Raw genomic sequence first — 25,675 nt, forward strand, 5'->3', positions numbered from 1 at the left:
ACATTTCCTTCTGTACGTGGAAACTTTTATTTACCTTGGCTTCATGACATGTTGACAGGTCCAGCAAATCCTGTCTGTTCATTTCCTTTGCAACACATCGAAAGGAATACAGCTTAGCAGCCTTGCATAAACGGCTGGCTGTATTGACTCCATTTTTAAAAGGGGAGCTAGAACGATAATAAAAAGTGATAGATATACTGTTTAAAAAGCAAACTTAACCAAGTAGTACAAAACAATCATTAATCTTGGTATTGCAGCATACAAGACACTTTAGTTTTAAGTGTAGACTTTTTTGCAACTTTTACACAAAATGTTGAAATTTTTGGCAATTTCCTCATTCTGCAGAGAGCATATTTCAAACACAAGTCACTTGTCAAGGGTTTGCCTCATTTAGCACTAGTAAGGTGTTCAACATTTAATAGTTCAGCATTGAAACAGGCCCATCATGACTATACTAACCATAATCTTGTCTACCCTCAGATGGTCTGCATCCCTCTGTTGATACATGTGTGTCTAAGTGCCTCTAGGAGAAAGTGAGGACTGCAGATGCTGGAGATCAGAGCTGAAAACGTTTTGATGGAAAAGTGCAGCAGGTCAGGCAGCATCCAAGAAGCAGGATTCCTGAAGAAGGGCTCATGCCCGAAATGTCGACTCTCCTGCTCCTTGGATGCTGCCTGACCTGTCTAAGTGCCTCTTAAATTTTGTTATCATTTCTGCTTCTATCAATTCTACCCTGGCAACTGTCCAGGCCCCCAAACATCCACTGTGGAAAAAAAAACCGACTTGCCTCACACATCTCCTGTAAACTTTTCGCTGTTCACCTTAAAGTTATGCTCCCTAGCACTTAACACATCTATGCCTCAATTTTATGTACTTCCATCAGATGACCCTCAATCTCTGACGCTGTGGTGAAAACAATCCAAGTTTTTCCAACCTGCCCTTATAGCTAATATACACCAATCCAATCCAGGCAACATCCTGGTAAATTTATTTTGTGCCCTCTCCCAAGCCTCTAAATCCTTCTTTTAGTACAGCAACCAAAACTGCACATAATACTCAATGTGGCTCAACTAAAAACTTTTATACAGCTGCAGCATGACTTCCTAACTTTTATACTCAAAGCCTCAAATGAAGGCAAGCATGCCATATATGCCTTTATTTCTACCCTATTCCCCCACTTGCCTTTCCAATTTCGGGGAGTTACAGACTCACACCTAAAGAGCCCTCTGCTCCTAAAAAGTCCTGCCATTTACTGCAAACTATTCTATTAAATTCAACCTCCCAAAATGCCTCACCTTACATTTGTCAGATTACTTCTGCCATTTGTCTGACCAACTTTCCAACTAATCTATATCCTTTGATAACCTTCCTCACTACCCACAACTCCACCTATTTTCATGCCATCTGAAAACTTACTAATCAGACCACCTATGTTTTCATCCAAATCATTTATATGTAGAACAGACAGAGGCTCCAGCACTGATCCTTGTGGAACACCACTGGTTGCAGACCTCCAGTCAGAAAAATACCCCTCCACAATTACTCTCTGTCTTCTGTGCCAAGCCAGTTTTGTAGCCAACTTACCAACTCACATGAATCACAAGTGACTTAATCTTCTGGATCAGCCTATATGGGACCTTTACACATACTTTAACCAAGTTCATGTAGACAGCATTCACTCTCGTTTCCTCAAAAGCTCAAGTTTGAGACAAAACCTCCCCAGCACTAAGCTATGCTGACTATTCCTAACAAATCCATTATTTTCCAAATACAAGTAAATTCTGACCTTAAGCATTTTCTCCAATAATTTCCCTACCACTGACGAAAGGCTCACTGGTTTATAACTTCATGGCTTTATCCCACTGCCCTTCTGAAATAAAGGAACAATATCTGTTATTCTCCAGTCTTCTAGGACCTCACCTATGACAAAGATCTGTCAAGGTCCCAGCAATCTCCTCCCTTGACTCCCTCAGTAGAGACCTGGGGACCTTAATATTTTTCAAGATACCCAACCCCAACTCAATATCAACATGCCCTAGAATATTAGCATACCTTCCCTCATCTTATCATCCATAGCCTTTTTCTTGATGAATTCCAATGCACAGTACTGATTAAAGGAGTACCTACTTCCTCTGGCTCCATGCATTGTTCTCGAATGGACTTACCTACAAACAGATGCTCCTAACATACAAATAAATAAAATGTCTTGGGATTCTCTTCAATCCTACCTGCCAAGAACATTTCATTGCCTGTCTTAGCCCACCTAATTCCTTACTTAAGTTCTTAGTTGCTACCTTTATATTCCTTAAGGGCATTGTCTGATTCCACCTTCCTCCCCCCCCCCCCCCCCCTCCAAAATGCACACTAAAGTAGATTTTAGATACAAAATCATGGGGTGCACCCTCCCATATTTTGCTGAAGTGTCATTTATGGACAGTTTCATTGAGTGCTTCCCTCAGTGGGCTATGGAGACTCTTCTCTCACAATCTACTGCTCTTCACCTCATCAACATGCATACAGGACCCACAGTACACTTCTTGTTGGATTGGGCAGTTGCAGAGGTGGAAGTGGTCCCTGCTGGCAGGGCTTTCCGGTTTTAACATCAAAAGATGTAAAGTTTTAAAGCCCAGCTGCACATTAGATCAAATGCTTAAGTCAGGAACTTGCAACTTGACTGTCATTATGGAGGATGAGTTAGAAATAGAAATTGGAGCCCCAGTTCACAGTCTAGGACCTGACGGTTCCTGTTGGATGGGTAAGTGGATAGAGGAATGTGTTCTTTACCAATGATTTCCAAAAGAGGCAATGGCATCAGATGCTGCCAGAGTGACAGAGATAGCCACCTGGGATAGTACAATGAAAAAACACCCCACTTAGCAATGTAGAAAGAAATTCAATGGCGTTCCGTGCTCTGCATTGATAAGCTCCATCTCATACTCACTCTGCCACTGTGCACACCACACACTAAGGCAACTGGTCTACCACTCTCTGTGGAATGCATCATCTTTGCTCAATGAATCTCACCTCATACTCCCAAACGATTAAGTCTTTCTGCCCTCTGCATTTTTATGTACTCACTGGGCATGCCTCACTATCTTTTTTGCTCCAGCACCACCATTAATAGCTCTCAGCCACTTCCATCTCACTCAATTCATCCCTTTCACCAGGGCGGTAGTGACTCAAGAAAACCCACTTCCTGTAGATTCCATGCTTCGTTTTAGAGTTGCGCTCTTCAGTCATTATCTCCTGTGTCAATAATTAAAAAGAAACCATTCATGGGTGAACGGCATCATTGGCTGGGCCATCTAGTTGCCCTCAAGAAAGTGGTGGTAAACCGCCCCCTTGAACCACTGCAGTCCATGTGCAGTAGGTAAACCCACAATGCTGTTAGGGAGAGCGAAACTGAAGGAATGACGATATATTTCTAAGTCAGAAGGGGGAAATGGCTTACAGATGAACTTGCAGGTGGTGGTGCTCCTGCGCTGTCCTTATCAGATTGAAATATCTTAAGCCATGATGTGCTACCTGGCTTTCTGTCTGCACTAAGCAGCAAAAGCAAGGCACAGATATTATGAGCATTCATGCAAGTGAAAGTGCGTCAGCACTAGGAAAGCAAGCTGACAACCCCAAGATGCAGAAGATGGCAGTGTTCATCCAAGCACAGTAATCTGGCATAATCTGGACCTCCCCACATAAACACAGTGGTTACAAAAACAAGTCAGAGGCTAGGAATACTGTCGTGAGTAACTCACATCCTGAAACCCCAAAGCCTGTTCACTATCTACAAGGCAGAAGTCCGTAGTGTGATGGAATACTCCCCACTTACCTGGATGAGTGCAGTGCCAACAATACTCAAGGAGCTTGACATCATTCAGGACAAAGTAAGCCACTTCGTTGGCACAGCATCCACAAGTATCCTCTCCCTCCATCACCGATGCTCAGGAGCAGCAATGTGGACCATCTACAAGATGCACTGTAGAAATTCAAAAATTCTTAGGCAGCATCTTCTGAACCTACACCCACTTCTACCCCGAAGAACAAGGGCAGCTGACACATGGGAACATCACCATCAGCAAGTTCCCCTCCAACTCAACATCCTAACTTGGAATCATATCGCTGTTACTTCACGGTCGCTGGATCAAAATCCTGGAATTCCCTCTCTCATGGTATTGTGGGTCAATTCACAGCAGGTGGACTGCAACAATTCAAGAAGGCAGCTCACCACCACCCTCTCAAGGGCAACTAGGATGGGCAATAAATGAAGGTCAGCCAACAACACCCACATCCCACGAATGAATAAATAAAAACTATTGCAATATTGAAGCGCTTAAGTGTCTTGTGAGTTCGATAGACTCTGGTGATAATGATGTGGCAACACTGACATTTCACTGATAGAGACTTCTGTGGACGAAGAGTGGAGGCAGTCATTATCCACTGAGTGTATTACAAGGTGCTGGAGAACAAAGGTGAGAAGCAATCAATCAACAATATTCAGGCTGTTGCTCAGGCCACAGCTAGAGTATTATGTGCAGTTCTGGAATCGACATTATAGAAGCGATGTGATAGCATTGGAGAGGATGTGCAGATGATTTACCAGGATGTTACCTGGGCTGGAGCATTTCAGTATGGAGAGAGATTGGACAAACTGAGGCTGTTTTCTTTACAGCAGATATGATTAAGAGGGGACCATGACCGAGATGTATAAAATTATGGAGATAGATACGGCAGACAGGAAGTGATCTTTCCCTTGATGGAGAGATCAATAACCAGGGGCACAGATTTTAAAATTAAGAGGCCGAAGGTAACAGAAATTGAGAGGAAAGCTTTTCCCACCCAGAGGGTGGTGGGAATCTTGAACTCATTGCGTATAAAACCCTCATAACACTGAAGTAGTATTTAGATGTCACCTGTGATGCCAAGTCATACAAGGCTATGAGCTGGAAAATTGGAATAGAATAACTAGGTGGTTGTTTTTGACTACTGTATAGCTCCAGGACTTCAGTGTCTAGTTTTTCACCAGTACCTGGAAAAATCATAAAAATGCATTGAAATAAGGCAAGATCAGCTTATAATGAAATATTAATCCATGGAAATAAGGTCTTCACAACTTAGTAAGATGTTCATGTAATCATTGAAACTTTAAAGGGGAAAATGGGACATTTTAAAAAGGGGAGGCAATGGCCTAGTGGTATTATTGCTAGATTATTAATTCAGAGACCCAGGTAATGTTCTGGGGACCTGGGTTCAAATCCCACTATGGCAGATGGTGGAACTTCTACTTCCAGACATTTATTGAATTAGTCAAATGATGATCATGAAATTGTTGTTGATTGTCAGAAACCACATTCTTCCCCGCCCCCGGTTCACGAATGTCCTTACCTGGTCTGGCTTACACGTGACTCCAGAACCATAGCAATGTGGTTGACACTCAGCTCCTCTCTGGGTCCCCACTGGGCACTGCCTCTCTGGGCAGCAATAATGCTGGCTTAAAATCAACGAGGTAAAAACAATGACTGCAGATGCTGGAAACCAGATTCTAGATTAGTGGTGCTAGAAGAGCACAGCATTTCAGGCAGCATCCGAGGAGCAGCGAAATCGACGTTTAGGCAAAAGCTCTTCATCAGGAATAAAGGATGAAGGGCTTTTGCCCGAAACGCCGATTTCGCTGCTCCTCGGATGCTGCCTGAACTGCTGTGCTCTTCCAGCATCACTAATCCAGAATAATGCTGGCTTAGCTGGCCTGAGGGAGGGTCACTTGACCTGAAATGTTAACTTTGATCTCTCTCCACAGATGCTGCCAGACCCACTGAACTTTTCCACCAATTTCCATTTTTGCTTCACATTTACAGCATCCATGGTTTTTTCAGTTTTTAAGATGGTCACTTAATACAGAGTCAGTTTAATTGCTCAACTTTACAAAGGTTTTTAAAAATGGTCTGCAATCCTCAGGGAAGCAATATTCAATGCGTACAAAATTTTCTTGGGGTCTTATTAGGGCAAAGTTGTGAGAGTGAAATCGGCTTTAAGTCAGAATTTTTTGAATTTACCACTTGGTACACTGTTCCGTCAACTCATTATTACCTATATTAGAAGAATTGGCAGATAGCGATTTTAATATAGGTGTTAGCCTGGATTAACAGTGATAGAGAGGAGGCTTTATTTTTATACACTGAGGACTGATCTTGGATCGAGATGTGATGTCAGTTTCTGGAGAGTCAGCAAGTAGGAAGACCCTATCGGTAGTTTTAAGTGCTGGGAGCCACGATGTATTTGCTTCTGTTTTCTAACTGATGTTCAAAACTTTCACAGCCATATCATTAGCAGTTCTGCTAAAAAGATCCTTTGATCAGTTAAAAGGGATTCAGAATCATAAATCTCCTGCTTTCTCCCCAAACCCTTGCACATTATTTTCATCTAAATAAATTACCCAATCAGCCAGTTCATGATTCTGAAAATCTTTATCATAACTCCTCTTTGCTTCTTCTCTCTAAGGAGAGCAGTCCCAACTTCTTCAACCTATCTTCATCACTGGAGTTCTTCACCCTTGGAATTATTCTTCTAAGCAGCTCTATGCAGTCCAATGCATTCATATTCTTAAATTGTGCACCCAGGTTTGTGTACACGCTCTCAAATGAGGTCAAACCAGTGTTTTACATAGGTTCAGCATTAATTCCTTGCACTTGTATTCTATATCTGTATTAATAAAACTGAGGATACTGTATGCTTTATCCATTTCTCTCTCTCTGCCCTGCCAGTTTTGACAATCTGAGCACATTTACATCCAGATCCCTCCTTTCCTGCACCCCTCTTAGAACTGTATCACCATTGGCTTTCAAAGTTCTTCCTACCAAAGTAGATTGCCTCACCTTTCTCGAAATTGAAACTCATTTGCCACCTTTGGATCCATCTATGCCCTTCTGTCCTACGCTGTCAGAGAGTCAGATTCATACAGCGCGTAAACAGATCTTATGGTCCAACTATCCATGTTGACCAAGGTTCCCAAACTAGACTTCTCCCACTTGCCTGTGTTAGGTTTTGTAAACCTTTCATATTCATGCACCTGTCTAAATATCTTTTAAATGTTGCAACTGTACCTGTATTTGCTAGTTCCTCTCACATTTCATTCCACATTCAAATCACCCTCTGTGATGAAGTTGCCCCTCATATCCCTTTTAAATCTCTCTCCTCTCACCTTAAAAAATATATCCCCCAGTTTTGAACTCTTCCACCCTAGGAAAAAGACCTTTCTATTCACCTTATTTATGTCCTTCATGATTTTATAAGCTTCTATAAAAGGTCACCTCACAACCTCCTGTGCTCCAGTGAAGCAAGTCCCAGCCCATTTAGCTTTTCCTTGTAACTCAAACTCTCCAGTCCTGGGAATATCCTGGTAAATCTTTTCTGAACCCTGTCCAATTTAATATTATTCCTATAGCAGGTCGAGCAGAACTCCAAATGTGGAATCACCAACATTCCATAAAACCTCAACATAAGATCCCACTCCTATACTCAGTGGCCTGAGCAATGAAGGCAAGCCTGCTGAACACCTTCTTAACCACCCCCTCTAGCAATTTCCAAAGAACTATGTACCTGAACCTCCAAGTCTCTCTGTTCGACAACACTACATATGCCTACCATTATCTGCCTAAGTCCTCGTCTTGTTTGCTGGACCAAAATGCAACATCCTGTATTTATTCAAATTAAACTCCATCTGCCACTCCTCAGCCCACTGACCCAGCTGATCAACATTCCTTTGTAATCTTGGATAACCTTCTTCACTGTCGACTATAATCATCAGATTTGGTGTCATCTGTAAATGTAAAAAGCATGCCTTTTAAATTCTTGTCCAAAATAACAAACAACAGTGAACCCAACAGTGATCCTTGAGGAACACGGTTGGTCACAGGCATCTAGTCTGAAAAACATCAAGCCAGTTCTGTATCCAATTGGCAAGCTCTCCCCGAATCCCAGGAGATCTAACTTTAGTAATCAGTCTACAAAGTGGAAATTTGTCAAAGGCTTTACTAAAGTCCATGTAGACGATATCACCACTTTGACCTCAATCTTTTCAGTTACATCCTCAAAAAACTCAATCAAATTAATGACACACCACTTCTCACACACAAAGCCATGCTGACTATCCCAAAACAGTCCCTGACTCCCCAAATGCATGTAAATTCTTTCTTTCAGAACCCCCTCCAACCAACATACCCACTAATGTTAGATTCTATAGTTCCCAGGCTTCTCCTTACAGCCATTCCTAAATAAAGGCACAACATTAGCCATCCTTCAGTCCTCTGGCACCTGACCTGCGGCTATAGATTAAGTAAATATCCGCTAGGGGGCCAGTGATTTCTTTTCCTCAACTTACCACAACGTTCTGGGATACAACTGATCAGGTCCCCAAGATTTATCCACTTTTTTTTTCAAAGACCTCTAGCACCTCCTCTTCTATTACACAGACATTTATTCAATATATCAATGTTTATTTACGATTTCCCTAGCCTCAGTCTTTTTCCACAGTAAAGACTGACGTGAAATGTGAGATAAGTATAGAACGTTACAGTGCAGTACAGGCCTTTCGGCCCTTGAAGTTGTGCCGACCTGTGAAACTAATCTGAAGCCCATCTAACCTACACTATTATGATCCACATGTTTACCTAATGACCGCCCCTACCTCCTGTGGTTCCACACATAGATGACCTCCTTGATATTTAAGAGGCCCTATCTTCTCCCTAATTGCTCTTAATATGCTTGTAGAATCTGTGGATTATCCTTAAATTCAAAAAGCATAGCAAAAGCTTCAATAGTTATATAAAAGGGAAGAGCATTATAAAAGTGGCAAACGTTGGTCCCTTGGAAGATGAAACTGAAGAGTTAGTAGTGAGCAACACTGAAATGAGAGAGACACTAAATCAATACTTTTCCTCAGTTTTCACAGCGGAGAACCATAGTACAGGTATGCTGTTTTGGAAAATGTAGGGGGTGATAGATTCTCAGGGGAACGTAGCACGAACAGCCAAGTTTCTGGTACTGAGACTGGCTCTAATGCAATGAGGGGTACCAAGAGATCAATTGTGTTAGGGAACTCTCGAGTCAGAGGTACAGACAGACATTTCTGTGGCCAACAGAGAAAAAGAAGAATGGTGTATTGCTTCCCTGGTGCCAGGATCAAGGATGTCTCAGAGACGGTGCAGAATGTTTTCACGGGGGAAGAGGGGCCACCAAGAGGTCATTGTCCACAATGGAACCAACGAAGGGAAGGGAAAAAGTTGAGATTCTGAAGGGAGATTACAGAGGGCTAGGCAGAAATTTAAAGTGCATTTATTTCAATGCAAAGGGCCTAACAGGGAAGGCAGATGAACTCAGGGCATGGTTAGGGACAAGGGACTGGGATATCATAGGAATTACAGAAACATGGCTCAGAGTTGGGTAGGACTGGCAGCTTAATGGTGTGCGTGTGTATGTCTGTGTCTGTCTGTGTGTTTCTTGATAAGGGATAGCATTACAGCTGTGCTGAGGGAGGATATTCCTGGAAATACATCCAGGGAAGTTACTTGGGTGGAACTGAGAAATAAGAAATGGATGATCACCTTATTGGGATTGTATTGTACACCCCCTAATAGTAAGAGGGAAATTGAGAAACAAACTTGTAATGAGATAATAGGGTGGTTACGGAAGGGGATTTTAACTTTCCAACCATAGACTGGGACTGCCATACTGTTCAGGGTTTAGATGGAGAGGAATTTGATAAATGTGTACTAGACAATTTTCTGATTCAGTATGTGGATGTACCTATTAGAGAAAGTGCAAAACTTGATCTACTCTTGCGAAATAAGGCAGGGCAGGTGACTGAGGTGTCAGTGGGGGAGCACTTTGGGGCCAGCAACCATAATTCTATTAGATTTAGAATAGCGATGGAAAAGGAAAGACTGGATCTAAAAGTTGAAGTTGTAAATTGGAGTAAGGTCAATTTTGATAGTATTAGGCAAGAACTTTCGAAAGCTGACTGGTGGCAGATGTTTGCAGGTAAAGGGACGGCTGGAAAATGGGAAGCCTTCAGAAATGAGATAATGAGAATCCAGGGAAAGTATCTTCCTGTTAGGGTGAAAGGACAATAGACAATCTGTGCAGGAGTAGGCCAATCTACCCTTCGAGCCTGCACCACCATTCAATATGATCATGGCTGATCATCCTCAAATTAGTATCCTGTTCCTGCCTTATCTCCATAACCCTTGATTCCACTATCCTTGAGAGCTCTATCCAACTCTTCCTTAAATTAATCCAGAGATTGGGCCTCCAGTGCCCTCTGGGGCAGAGCATTCCACACAGCCACCACTCTCTGGGTGAAGAAGTTTCTCCTCATCTCTGTCCTAAATGGGCTACCTCGTATTTTTAAGCTGGTTTGGCACTCACCCATCAGCGGAAACATGTTTCCTGCCTCCAGAGTGTCCAATGCTTTAATAATCTTATACGTCTCAATCAGTTCCCCTCTCAGTCTTCTAAACAAGGGTATACAAGCATAGTCGTTCCAGTCTTTCAGCGTAAGGTAGTCCCACCATTCCAGGAATTGACCTCGTGAACCTACGCTGCACTCTCTCAATAGCCAGAATGTCTTTCCTCAAATTTGAAGACCAGAACTGCATACAGTACTCCAGGTGTGGTCTCACGAGGCCCTGTACAGCTGCAGAAGAACCTCTTTGCTTCTATACTCAATCCCTCTTGTTATGAAGGCCAGCATGCTATTAGCCTTCTTCACTACCTGCTGTACCTGCATGCTTACCTTCATTCACTGGTGTAGAAGAACATGCAGATCTCTTTGTACTGCCCCTTTACCTAAATTGATTCCATTTAGGTAGTAATTTGCCTTCCTGTCCTTGCCACCAAAGTGGATAACCATACATTTATCCACATTAATCTGCATCTGCCAAGCATCTGACAACTCACCTAACCTGTCCAGGTCACCCTGTAATCTCCTAACATCCTCCTTACATTTCACCCTGCCATCCAGCTTAGTATCATCAGCAAATTTGCTAAAGTTATTACTAATACCATCTTCTATATCATTAACATATATTGTAAAAAGCTGTGGTTCCAGCATTGATCCCTGCGGTACCCCACTGGTCACTGCCTGCCATTCTGAAATGGAGCCGTTTATCACTACTGTTTCCTGTCCGCCAACCAACTTTCAATCCAAGTTAGTATTTTGCCCCCAATACCATGCGCCCTAATTTTGCTCACTAACCTCCAATGTGGGACTTTATCAAAAGCTTTCTGAAAGTCCAGGTACACTACATCTACTGGATGTCCCTCGTCTATCTTCAGAGTTACATCCTCAAAAAATTCCAGAAGATTAGTCAATCATGATTTCCCCTTCATAAATCTATACTGACTCTGACCTATCCTGTTACTACTATCCAGATGTGTCGTAATTTCATCCTTTATAATAGACTCCAGCATCTTTCCTACCACTGAGGTCAGACTAACTGGTCTATAATTTCCTGCTTTCTCTCTCCCACCTTTCTTAAAAGGTGGTGCAATATTAGCCTCCCTCCAATCCGCAGGAACTGATCCCAAATCTATCGAACTCTGGAAAATAATCACAGAGCATCCACAATTTCTCGAGCCACCTCCTTCAGTAATGTAGACCATCAGGCCCCGGGGACTTATCAACCTTCAGACCTAACAGTCTCTCCAACACCAATTCCTGGCAAATATAAATTCGCTTAAGTTCAGGTCCTTCAGCCACTATTACCTCAAGGAGATTGCTTGTGTCTTTCCCAGTGAACACACATCTGAAGTACCAATTCATCTTCCCCAGTGAACATAGTTCTGAAGTACCAATTCAAAAGGAAAGGCTGGTAGGTATAGGGAATGCTGGATGACTAAAGAAATTGAGGGTTTGGTTAAGAAAAAGAAGGAAGCATATGTAAGGCATAGACAGGATAGATCGAGTGAATCCTTAGAGTATAAAGGCAGTAGGAGAATACTTAAGAGGGAAATCAGGAGGACAAAGAGGGGACATGAAATAGCTTTGATAAACGGAATTAAGGAGAATCCAAAGGGTTTTTACAAATTCATTAAGGACAAAGGGTAACTAGGGAGAGAATAGGGCCCAAAATCAACTAGATAAAAACAAATGAGAATAGGGCCCCTCAAAGATCAGCAAGGCGGCCTTTGTGTGAAGCTGCAGAAAATGGGGGAGATCCTAAATGAGTATTTTGCATCAGTATTTACTGTAGAAAAGAATATGGAAGATATAGATTGTAAGGAAATAGATGGTGACATCTTGCAAATGCCCTATTAAAAAGGAGGAAGTGCGAATGTCTTGAAATGGGTAAAAGGTGGATAAATTCCCAGGACCTGATCAGGTGTACCCTAGAACTCCGTAGGAAGCAAGAGAAGTGATTATTGGGCCTCTTGCGGAGATATTTGTATCATCGATAGTCACAGGTGAGCTGCCGGAAGACTGGAAGTTGAATAATGTGCTGCCATTGTTTAAGAAAAGTGGTAAGGACAAGCCAGGGAACTAGAGACCAGTGAGCCTGACCTCGGTGGTGGGCAAGTTGTTGGAGGGAATCCTGAGGTACAGGATGTACATGTATTTGGGAAGACAAGGACTGATTAGGGATAGTCAACATGGCTTTGTGTGTAGGAAATCATGTCTCACAAACTTGATTCAATTTTTTGAAGAAGTATGAAAGACGATTGATGAGGGCAGAACGGTAGATGTGATCTATATGAACTTCAGTAAGGCTGAAGGTTCCCCATGGGAGACTGGTTAGCAAGGTTAGATCTCCCAGAATACAGGGAGAACTAGCAATATGGATACAGAATGGCTCAAAGGTAGATGACAGAGGGTGATGATGGAGGGTTGTTTTTCAGACTGAAGACCTGTGACCAGTGGAGTGCCACAAGGACTGGTGCTGGGTCCTCTACTTTTTGTCATTTACATAAATGACTTGGATGTGAGCATAAGAGGCACAGTTAGTAAGTTTGCAGATAACACCAAAATTGGAGGTGTAGTGGACAGCTAAGAGAGTTACCTCAGATTACAACAGGATCTTGACCAGATGGGCAAATGGGCTGAGAGGTGGCAGATGAAGTTTAATTCAGATAAATGCGAGGTGCTGCATTTTGGGAAAGCAAATCTTAGCAGGATTTATACACTTAATGGTAAGGTCTGAGGGAGTGTTGCTGAACAAAGAGACCTTGGAGTGCAGGTTCATAGCTCCTTGAAGGTGGAGTCACAGGTAGATAGGATAGGTGAAGGCAGCGTTTTGTATGCTTTCCTATATTGTTCAGAGTACAGGAGTTGGGAGGTCATGTTGTGGCTGTGCAGGACATTGGTTAGGCCACTGTTGGAATATTGCGTGCAATTCTGGTCTCCTTCCTATTGGAAAGATGTTGTGAAACTTGAAAGGGTTCAAAAAAGATTTACAAGGATGTTGCCAGGGTTGGAGGATTTGAACTGTAGGGAAGAGGCTGAACAGGCTGGGCCTGTTTTCGTTGGAGTGTCGGAGGCTGAGGGGTGACCTTGTAGAGCTTTACAAAATTATGAGGGGCATGGATAGAAATAGGCAAAGTCTTTTTCCTGGGGTCGGGGAGTCCAGAACTAAAGGACATAGGTTTAAGGCAAGAGGGGAAAGATATAAAAGAGACCTATGGGACAACTTTTTCACACAGAGGGCGGTACGTGTATGGAATGAGCTGCCAGAGGAAGTCGTAGAGGCTGGTACAATTGCAACATGTAAAGAAGCATTTGGATGGGTATATGAATAGGGAGGGTTTGGAGGGATATGGGCCGGGTGCTGGCAGGTGGGACAAGATTGGGTTGGGATATCTGGTCGGCATGGACAGGTTGGACTGAAGGGTCTGTTTCCATGCTGTACGTCTCTATGACTCTATTGGAACAGGCATTAGAGAGTCAATAGAAAGGATAGAACTTAGAACAATCAACATCAATAGGAAGAGGTACTCAATTAACTATTAGGATTGTGGGGAGACAAGGCCTCTGGGCCTGATGGCCTACACCCCAGGGTTTTAAAAGGAAGCAGCAACTAAGATAGTGGATCCATTAGTTACAATATTCCAGATATTGCCGGACACAGGAAAGGTTCCAGTGGATTTTAGAAAAATGCTAATGTGACACCCTATTGAAAAAGGGAAAGTACAGAGCAGTTAGTTTAACATCTGTTGTTGGGAAAGTGTCAGAATCAATTAAAGGAAGCAATATTAGAACATTTGGAAAGTCAAAACACTATCTCCCAGAGTCAGCATAGTTTTATGAAGGGCAACTCATGTTTGCCTAATTTGCTAGAGCTCTTCGAAGATGTAACTAGCAAACTGGATAATGAGGATCCTGTAGATGTAATTTATCAGGACTTGCGGAAGGCATTTGATAAGGTGCCGCATAGAAGGTTAATTCACAAGGTTGGATCATATGGGATTAGGAGTAATTTATTAGCTTGAATAGGTGACTGGCTGATGAACAGAAGAGAGAGTTGGGATAATTTGTTTTCTAGATGGCAAAAAGTAACTAATGGGCAGCCACTGGGTTCGGACCTTTGACCTCAGCTATTTACAATCTACACGAATGACTTGGATACGGGGATTGAAGACTCTCTAGCCAAATTTGTGTGTTGACATAAAAATAGGCGGACAATAAATCGCAAATAGATTATAGATAGTTTAGGAGAGTTGGCCAAAACATGGCAGATTGTGTTTAACATGTGTAAGTGAAGTCATGCATCTCGGTTGGTAAAATGGGAAGGTGACTTATTAACTAAATGGGGAGAGACTTCAGTGTGCTCCAGTGCAGACGGATCTTGGCGTCCTTGTTCACAAGCCACAGAAAACTAGCATGCAGGTGCAGCTGATAACAAAGAAAGAGAATAGAATATTAGCTTTTATAATAAAGTAATAGAATATAAAAGGTATGGGAATATTGTTGCAACTATACAAAGTATTGGTGAGACCACACGGAGTATTGTGCGCAGTTTTGGTCCCCTTATTTGAGGAAAGATGCAGTGGCATTGGAAGCAATTCAGAGGACATTCATTAGATTGATCCCAGAGAGGAGAGGTTTGTCGTATAAAGACAGAATGAATAGTTTAGCCCTATAATCATGCAATTTAGAAGAATGAGCAGAGATCAAATTGAGGTATTCAAGATGATAAAAGGTATGGATAAAATAGATGTGGGGCAGATTCTTCCTCTTATGGGGCATTCTCAGACAAGAGATCATAGTCTTAGTATAACGGGCAGTAAATTTAAAACAGTTGAGAAGGAACTACTCCCAAAAGGGTTGTGAATCTGTAGAATTTGCTACACCGAAGTGCGGTGGATGCTGGGACAGTAAGTAAATTTAAGGAGGAGTTAGGCAGATTTTTAATTGACAATGGGTTGAAGGGTTATGGGGAGAAGGCAGGAAAATGGGGATCAGGAGCATACCAGCTATGTCGAATGGGGGAATAGACCTGATAGGCCAAATGGCCTGATTCTGACTGTATATCTATGAACTTATCATATGCCAAGGCTCTCTAATATCCCCTCTTTGCCTTTCTGATTTCGCTCTTAAGGATGCATCTATACCCCTTAGTCTTCAGGAGATTCACTTGATCCCAGTTGACTGTATCCAACATATGATATGCCTCCTTCTTATTGTTGACCAGAGCCTCAACATCTTTATTCATCCATTGTTCCCTACCCTTACCAGTCTTACCCTTCACTCCAAAAGGAACATAATGCCTCTGAATTTTTGTTATCTCACTGAAAGCTTCTCACTTGCCAGTCATCCTTTTACCTGCAAAGAGATCTCAATCAACTTTTTAAAATTCTTGCCTTGTACCATCAAAATTTGGCTTAGTCCAATTAATTTTTATGCGAGGTCTATCCTTTTTCATAACTATTTTAAAACCAATAGAATTATGATCACTAGTCCCAAGTGCTCCCCCAGTAATAACGGAGTCACTGCATTGCCTTATTTCCCAAGGTCAGGTTTTGATCCTTCTCTAGACGGTATATCTACATATTGAAGAAGAAAATTTTCTTGAGCCTATTTAACAAGTTCCTCACCATCCAAGGGCTTAACACTATTGCAGTTCCAGGTTATGTTCAGAAAGTTAAAATCCCCTATTACACACATATGTATTTTTGAGGTCGCTACATACTTGCTCCTCTGTTTCCCATTGACTATTGGATGGCATATAGTACAATCCCATAAAGGTGATCATCATCTTATTTCCAATTTACACCCCTCAAAGACAACTAAGTTTGTGTCATCTACAAACTTTGAAATTGACCCATGCACAGCAAGGTCTAGATCAATATAAAATCAAGAAAAGCAAAAGTCTCAATATCAACCTCTGGGAAAGTCCACTAAAATGCTTTCAACCGAAAAAACATATACAATGGCCATTCATTACTCTCCATTTCCTATAACTTCGCTAATTTTATATCCATGTTGCTACTGACAATTTTATTCCATGATTGTACACATCAGTTTTAAACATTTGTATTTCAGGAACTGTATGATCATGCTTTAGTAGCAAGGGTTAAACAGACTTACTCTTCTGTAATCTCTCCTGTCACCCCATCCACAATTTCCACGGTGTTATCTCCCCGACACCAGTTTATGCTCAGCTTTCCGTAAAGTGGATCCGCCTCCTTAGGTTCCCCCTCACCACAATGGGAGAAGTGTGCTTTCACAGCAGTGTACAGGTCAGGAAGTTTCTCATTCAAACTCTCATCCACACGTTGATTGATTGCTTTTATGACAATCTGCATCGGATGAAACGGGCCAGCTGATTTTAAAATATAAAAAGAATGCACTTTGAGAAGAGTTATTTTTCCCTAATTTAACATTCACTATCAAGCTGATAAATTTGGATTTGAAGTTATATTATTTATTATTCAATATTTTTTTTAAAATTAAGAATGTGACTCTGAATGTAATGTTACAAAGGCACAATCTCATGTAGCATCTTTCTCATAATGATTCACACAATGAGGGAACTCAATCAGTGACCAAATATTAGACCAAAACATCCAGAATAAATTCAGAGTAAGCATCATGGGTGAGCAGTAAGGATGGATTTGAAAAGTCATATTCACAATAATTATATCCTTTACAGCTTTAGTGCAGGTGTTCCACTTGCTCTGTGGATACAAAGATAACCTATCCCAATGCAGTGTGCCCATGAATACATATACAGAAGTAGTCAGACTGCTAGGAGTTACAGACAATGAAGAGGTATATGGTTTATAATTCCAGCAGAGTGGATAATGCAAAGTTAGTTCCTGTACAGTTCAAAATCCACACTGAGAAACAACATTTTCAAGTTATTTCTTGAAGTGAAATCTATTGCACTTACGAAGGACAATACTGGTGATGTATAGTGGTTTGATAAAGTGGCTGAGCAGAGCTCCCTGGACTCCCAGCACCATCCATCGGCTTAGTTTATCACTTGCTGTCATACAGCAAACGTGAGTTGCTGTCACACTAGGGCGACAGCTTGCTGCTGGCATAATGGAACCTTTGGAATGAATGTGAAGTCTCATTTCAGGGTTTCGATATGGCACAGGGTCCCTGGAGAAGACAATTATACAGTTAAGAATATTAATTAGATGATACAGGAACAGTAATTGCATCTGAAACTACATAGCATATATATGACAAGGTAAAATGCAAATACCCTGTCTGCACTATTCATTTCATTCCATGTGAACACCCCCAAACAAAAATAGACTAGAGGGTTAGTATTAAACTGCAAATGTGTTGTAAAAGTGCAACCTGTAACTAGTTAAAAAATGGAGAATTGTTCATTGCCAGAATAAAGGGGCAACAATTGCTCCAAACTATTTCCTTCACATCCTAACTATTTTTCTCACTTTTAGAAGAAACTGAATATTCGACACGACTAATAGCTTCCAGTTTCCTTGCCGTAAGCAAATCTTATTTTGAAAACCATTAACATCCAAGCTACTGACATCTCCAGTTGCATCTGAGTGTACGGTCTTTCTGTTTCTTCCTCTCGAGGACCTTTCTACCATCATCCTCCTCACCTACCTCAACCTTGTTCTCACTTTGAATGAATTTTCCTTCAACTGTACCTCAGTTTCTGAAAGATGTTGCAATGGGTTTCTGCATGGATCTTACCCATTTGTGGATGCAAGAAATATACATCTTAGCTCCAGTTCTACTCCCTTACCTTTTTACCCAGGGTCATTTGCCAGGTTGGCAACTGCACTGGGAATGCACTGGTGATATTTCTCAATTCTTGAACCAAGCCCTGAAACGGAAAATTTCAATGCTATTTCTAATTTCCACACTTACCTTTGCATGACTTTTCCTGGAGTTTTACCTTCCTTGTCCATTGCCAGAAATGGAGATAATGAACCAATATTCCACACAAGTCCACTGACTCCTACATCTACTTTTGATTACAGTTCATATCCTGCTTCCCTGTGAGAACGCTATTTCTTTCTTTCAGTTTTTCTATTTTAAACTTGGACAAGACCAATTCTAATAAATTTTCTTATCCTAAACTGAGCACCATCTAGGGTCTCCTCAATGTTCATTCTTTGGCATACACTTCTGTTCTCACCTTTTCCCTCACTTTCCAGAAGCATGAGTGGGTTTCTTTTCTACCTTCCATTCCAACAGTGTCCAACTTTCAATGGATCATCCTCCACCGTTTCAGCTATTTCTAGTTTGATGCCATCACCATCCAGTCCTCCCTTGCAGCATTCCAAAAATAGATTATTCCATTCATGATTTCCTGGTGCCCCACTTCAGTCATCCCTAACACCACTTCTCCTTTCCACAGCATTTTTCCATGCAAGTGCAGGATCTGCAACACCTGTCCTTTTGCACCTCATTTCTAACCATCTAAGACTCCCACCTAGGTGAAACAGCAGTTTACTTGTACCCTTTCAAGTTAGTATACCTTAAATCACTGCTCACAGCGCAAACTGCTCTACAATGGAGACAAAGCAAAAAGTAGTAATTGCATTGCAGAGCAATTCTGTTCAGCTCAGAAGTGTGGCCCAGAGTTTCCAGTGATTGATTTTAATCTGCCACCTTATTATCACTGAATCTTTGTCCTGGCCTTTTGTATTGCTCCAAAGAGACTCAATGTTGAAGAATAGCATCTTATCTTTTGACTTTGCACTTTACAATGCTTTGGAGATCTGAAATGTTTACTTTGCTCTCAATTCAGAAACACTGCCAGAACATCTGACTATCACAAATATTTTGCTTTTATTTCAGATTTTCAGTCTTTATAGTATATTGTTCTCATATGGGTCAAACATCTACTGGACATGCTTATTTACAGTAGGGATTCTGTAAATAATAGGTAGCGGTAGAGAGGAACCTCGATTATCTGAGCGACACGGATGGGAGTACTTTGTTCGGATAATCAAATGTCGGATAACACAGTTTAGCCAAGCATCAGGACCTTGCGATCTTGTTTGGATAATCGGATGCCAGATATTCGAAGTTTCTCTTTATCTTGATTTTGACTGGTTAAATCAACACTAAATTTTTGAGAACACACATTTCAAACTCTTCTGGGAAGAGCCTGTGGGGTACATTATTAAATTGGTTCTGTTACACTCCAGATGCTCTGTACCACATTAAAAAGTAGTTGTTGCTATTTAAATTAACTTTAGTGTTCCATAACCAAATAGGATGCAAAGGATTGAATCCTATCACTAGCACACCACTGCAAGTAGACTTTAATACTTAGATCCAATTTATTAATTATGTTTTCATTACTTTGTGGAATTAATTTTTTTTGGAAAATTATAAGTTAATTGACAAATACTTCTAATTCTAATCATAAAATTCTCCTCCATTATTCAATATTGACTGGGCCACAACTAAATACACTTACATGAGAATGCTCTGAGCAGCCCCCTTTGGAACTTTGCTAAGGTAGAGATGGAAAAAAATATTTTTCTTGAGGGATAGCAAATCACTTCCTGAAGACTTGTAGAAGATGCATTTTTCTAAACCCACAGGATCATTACTACAGAATAGAAGGAGCTGCTTAAACAAATATCTGCAAAATTAAGAGAAATGTTACTGGTAAAAGGAGAATATCACAACAATGTACCTGATGGGGGAGCAGCACTTTGAAAGCTTGTGATTTCAAATAAATCTGTTGGAATATAATCTGGTGTCATTTGACGTTTGACTTTGTCCACCCCATTCCAACACCAGTACCTCCACATCATACACTGGTGTTACAACAGACAAAGGCTTTTGCCATATTTTTTCCCTTTCTCTATGTGCATAATTACTAAAAGCCATGTTTAACTGGGACTGTTTGAAGTTGAAACAATTTATTATCACAGTATATTGGAAACCATGACAGGTATTTTGGAGGTTGCGCACTCAGTTAATTAGAAGTTTCCAGGCAGTGGTAGAAAATCTTTAAAAAATTAGTTCTTATGCTCTGAAGTTGGGGACCTAACAAAGGATCTAGGATCAAAGGAAAAGTGATCTATCTCCCCAAAACAAGTTTCTTACTTGTTCTCATTTGAGAGAGAGAGAGCGGGCGAGAGAGAGACAGAGACACAGACACAGAGAGAGAGAGAGAGAGAGAGAGAGAGAGAGAGAGAGAGAGAGAGAGAGAGAGAGAGAGAGAAGAAGAGAGAGAGAAGAAGAGAGAGAGAAAAAGAAAGAGAGAAAACAAAACAGTGAATATCATCAATTTCTACAACAGGGCTAGGTACAATAGGGGACAGCAATGATATATTTAGGGTCAGAACATATGAGAATAAGTGCAAGAACTTCTTCACCACAATGAGTGTACAGTATTCATTGACATCGGTTTACAGGTATTAGATGGTTCACACAAAGTGGTCAATTTTCTTCAACATTAAACATGACAAAATCCTTAAGTCAAGACATTGGATGTTGCCAGGCAATAGCTGTGACATCCTTTAGAGGGTGCCATTGTGCTATTTCATTCAAAATTGCAAGGCATCAGTCTTCTCAGACATTGTCCGACAATCCAAACTGCTCACCACGTTATGTACTGAACTTCCTGATGAAGGGATTTTGCCCGAAACGTCAATTTTACTGCTCCCTCCTGAACTGCTGTGCTCTTCCAGCACCACTAATCCAGAATCTGGTTTCCAGCATCTGCAGTCATTGTTTTTAACCTACATTACATTGTGCAGAGTGTAATTTCTGGGACAATATGCATACTCCCTCAGCCCAAAATACATGTTTTACAAGTACATCTAGGAGAAAGTGAGCACTGTTGCTTGGAATACTTCCCTGAACAAAGCTGCAATTAGACTTTCTTTAAAAAAAATGAACTTGTATAACACTGTGCAAGAAAGCACTGAATTGGACTTTTGAAGTTTTACTTTTTTGCAAAAAGTTAAATCTCAATAAAAACAGGCTTTCTCAAGATAGATATCAAGAAAAAAAAGATTGATTTTGATGCAATAATTCCCTTGGAGTGACACAACAAACGTGGATTGGTGATACACTGGGGAGACAATTTGTTGCCTGCACAGTGGACCTTTGGGATGGTTGTAAAGTTACTTGCACAGAATATTAAAGATTATAAGAAATATGATCAGCAATTCTATCTGAAACTGCACAACATATAGCTGACAAGCCAAATTGCATTGATTCTGTTTGAACTGTTAATTTTGAGTGAAAAAAAAGGGTGTGTGTTAAGTGCCATATAAAATCATAAACATGCAACCCAGAACTAGTTATAAAAAAAATGAACTGCTAATCTTAAGAAAATTTTTTAAAATTCTGAAAGGATAATTTTGGACTTAATTAACTGTTCTTCTCCACAGATGAATTCAAACCTGCTCAGTTTCTAAAGCATGTTCTGGTTCCAGTAGTATTTTGTTTTTGTTTAAATGAAAAATACAAGCTGTTTCATGGTAGAGGCTAATGAGAACACTCCATAGATTAATTAAAATACAATGCAATTTCCACTGACTGCAGATTCCAACATACAAATGATAGAAGGGCACAATAAAAAGGGTTCTACAATCTTGTGTAGTGTTAAACATATCTTTGGAAAATAACAGTCCACCAACAAGCATTAGAATTTGGTTCAGCATGTTTCAAAAATCATTTATGTCAAACATACAATATCCAATGCTTGAAGTGGCACTGATGCAGAAGCTTCAAGAATCAGCAATATAACTGTCAGTTCTTCAAACATCTACACCAATATCATTCTGGAATCCTCAGTCTTGAGACGCCACAGAGGACAATAAAGCCATGTATGGCTTGTCATGCTCAAATAGTCTTCCACTACTATTTAAGTTACTCTTGTGCTATTGAACTTTAATTTTAAGTAACATGCGGATTAAGTCTTTTGTGCATTTTCTCTTCATGCCAAAGTCCATTTTCAGTCATTTCAGGCAACCAAGAACAATTGTAAAATATGAAGTCTAAGATTCTGAGGCATTCCCTCATGATTCCATTCGTTAGCTAAAAGATTTGTCTCAATTCTTCTTTGCAATACTCCTAGGAAGTTAACATTTGCTTTATTTCTGTATTAGGTGAATTATTTATGAAGAACTGCTCAAGATACTGGAGCAATGAGTGTACCATGGATTCGATATAGATGTCTTACAATGTCTTTGAAGATACAGAAATCTTTTTATACATGGCAAACTTTACTTGAGCTAATACCTTTGCAATGCCCGTTTTACAATTACTGCAGCATGGCAGTCATGAAGTAAACGACCATCAAAACGGATCCAACTGCTGTAACAAGTATCGCCTGTTCCTAAAGCAACCACTTCATATTGCTCACTGTTGCCATCTTCAGTCACTGCAAAATCATAAGTGAAAATAGTACATTTTTGCAGGAGCAATATGGAAATGCTACTAAAACATGAGGATATAGAATTAATTAGTTTGAGAAATCTTAATAAAAACTTATTAGCTTATAGGTTCATACTTCAGAACAGAGTAATATGACAATGATTCTACTCAAAAGGGTATCTATCCAACACATCATCTTGCTTTGGTTAATGTGATAAAATGCATTATAAAAGTAAAACTATAATAATGAATACATTTTAAAAATAATGAATACAGGTAAGACAGATAGACAGGTGATTAAAAAGGCATTGTGCCTTTGAGTATAGGAATTAGGAAGTCAAGTTGAGGTTGTACAGGACATTGGTTAGGCCTCTTCTGGAATATGATGTCTAGTCCTGGTTGCCCAATTATAGGAAGGATATTATTAAGCTTGAGAGAGTTCAGAAGAGAATTACCAGGATGTTTCAGTGTACGGAAGGTTTGAGAATAAAGAAAGACTGGATAGGCTGAGACATTTTTCACTGCACTACTGGAGGTCAAGGGGCAAACTAATAGAAGTTTATAAAATAATGAGGTGTATAGATAGGGAAAAGGCAGCTACCATTAACTCTAAGACGGGGTATTTCAAGACTAGGGGGCACATTACAGTGAGAGAAGAAAGATTAAAATAGACATGAGGGGCAATTCATTTTTAAAAAGACAGAGGGTGGTTCACATGTGTGGGTTGAACTTCCTGAGGAAGTAGTGATGTGGATACAATTACAATGTTTAAAAGACATTTGGGTAAGTACACGAATAGTAAAGATTTGGAGGGATATGGGCCAGGAGCAGGTAGGTGGGACTAGTTTAGTTTGGGATTACGTTCAGCCTGAACTGGCTGGACCGAAGGGTCCATTTCCATGCTGCGTGACTATGACAGCAGAATTCAGAGGAGGAAAGAAAAATCACAAAGAGCAATTTAGAACCAAACAGAATTTATGAATTTTTCCTGAACCTTATTAAATTTAATACAGTAAAAACAATGGCTTTATTTTCCAAGATATAGATATTTGTCTGATTCTACCTACTTCTCCCCTTCTTTCTTGGGAGATAAAAATCAGTTCAAACAAATTAAAAACAAATGAAATCTCTAGTTGCAAATGGAGAATTACTAAAAGTAAACATTTCCTCCTGAATTAGTGGAAGAATTTCAGAAATGTTTTACATCCAGATTAGGAAACGAGCTAAGGAGCATTACTAACAATTACAGCTTAAAATCAAAACTGGTTACATAATACAGTAATCAGAATACAACATTCAAAAACCAAATGTTACTAAACAGTTTAATAGATATTTATTCATGAAACTGCCGAAAAAAAAACTAATTTAAAGCATTTTGGAAGCCAAAGTCCATTCACAAATACAAGACATTGAGCAACAAGGAAGAGGTTGAAAGCAAACTGTTGCCTTCTAACAGCCAATATTTATACCATAAAATTAACATTCTAGAAAGATAATCTTCTATACAACCACTTCACCAGTTCTACACCAACAATTCAGGGTGATAAGATTTTAGCTGCTGCTTCTCGTACATATTCAACAAAAGGACACAATATGTAGAATGCCAGCTGGTACTGAAACACTATACAACTGCAACCAAGTCTTGGACTTGGAATTTAATTATGAACATTAAAAAGTTATATTGTTCAAGCCTTTCATTTAGCACTCATCAGGGCAGAATCATAAGAATGCTAAATTTCAAAGGAAACAACAATTGAGACTGGATGAGAAGGGTGCATTTTGGTTTGCAGGTAGTCTTCAACTAGTGGAAATGTTACCATAGAGATGCAACAACGGTTTTTTTTTTAAGTTCAAACCAGATTAGTCAACTCTGATCAGGAATGTCTCGGTATTGGGTCTTTTGCAACTGATGTTTAGGTGTGGGGCTGAGGAATACTTCCCTAGAACGTTCCCAATGGTATAATCATGACCACAGACCTCATGTCAACCGATCAGCACACTTCTCATGCTATTTAAAAAAAACTTGAAAACTTGACATACTTACAATTTTGTCCTGATGAGTGCAGAGGAAAAAATATAGACAGATTCTTTTTACAGCAAAACCCAATTATCCAGTGACTATTTTAATTCTGTACTGTAAGAATGTTTAAAAATTCATTGATTGGATTGAGACATCACTGATTAGTCCAGCATTCATTGCCCATCCCCATTTGTCCAGAGGGTAGTTGAGAGTCAACCACATTGTGGGCGGCACGGTGGCACAGTGGTTAGCACTGCTGCCTCACAGCGCCTGTAGACCCGGGTTCAATTCCCGACTCAGGCGACTGACTGTGTGGAGTTTGCACGTTCTCCCCGTGTCTGCGTGGGTTTCCTCCGGGTGCTCCGGTTTCCTCCCACAGTCCAAAGATGTGCGGGTCAGGTGAATTGGCCAAGCTAAATTGCCCGTAGTCTTAGGTAAGGGGTAAATGTAGGGGTATGGGTGGGTTGCGCTTCGGCGGGTCGGTGTGGACTTGTTGGGCCGAAGGGCCTGTTTCCACACTGTAAGTCTAATCTAAAGTCTAATCTAATTGCTGAGAGTCTGAAGTCATAGATCTGCCAGATCAGGTAAGGATGGGAGTTTCCTTCCCTGAAGGACATTAGTGAATCAAATGGGTTTTTCAGATCATCATTAGAGTGTAAATTCCAGATGACCTTTAAATGGAATTCAAATTCATTCAACTGCCATGGCGGGATTTGAACCTGGGTCCCTAGAAAGTTCTTGTGTTTCTAGATTAGCCGTCCATTACTTACATGAAACTAAAGTAAGAGCATTTCCTACCAGTCTAATTTCCATCAAATCTAAATTAGAAGCAT

The 25,675-nt window shown here is 40.5% G+C and overlaps 1 protein-coding gene across 1 annotated transcript in view; it reads right to left on the minus strand.

Moving 5' to 3' along the window:
- The window catches only part of LOC132836644 (adenosine deaminase domain-containing protein 1-like), a 79,593-nt gene that overhangs the window by 3,522 nt on the left and 50,396 nt on the right, over positions 1 to 25,675 (minus strand). The window contains exons 6-10 of the mRNA XM_060856034.1: positions 22,688 to 22,829; positions 19,902 to 20,069; positions 17,376 to 17,590; positions 16,571 to 16,805; positions 35 to 167 (exon numbers count right to left, since the gene is read on the minus strand). Coding sequence (XP_060712017.1) covers positions 35 to 167; positions 16,571 to 16,805; positions 17,376 to 17,590; positions 19,902 to 20,069; positions 22,688 to 22,829 — 893 coding nt within the window. The remainder of the gene's footprint in view (positions 1 to 34; positions 168 to 16,570; positions 16,806 to 17,375; positions 17,591 to 19,901; positions 20,070 to 22,687; positions 22,830 to 25,675) is intronic.

This window comes from Hemiscyllium ocellatum, chromosome 47 (assembly GCF_020745735.1).
Source record: "Hemiscyllium ocellatum isolate sHemOce1 chromosome 47, sHemOce1.pat.X.cur, whole genome shotgun sequence".
NCBI lineage: Eukaryota > Metazoa > Chordata > Chondrichthyes > Orectolobiformes > Hemiscylliidae > Hemiscyllium > Hemiscyllium ocellatum.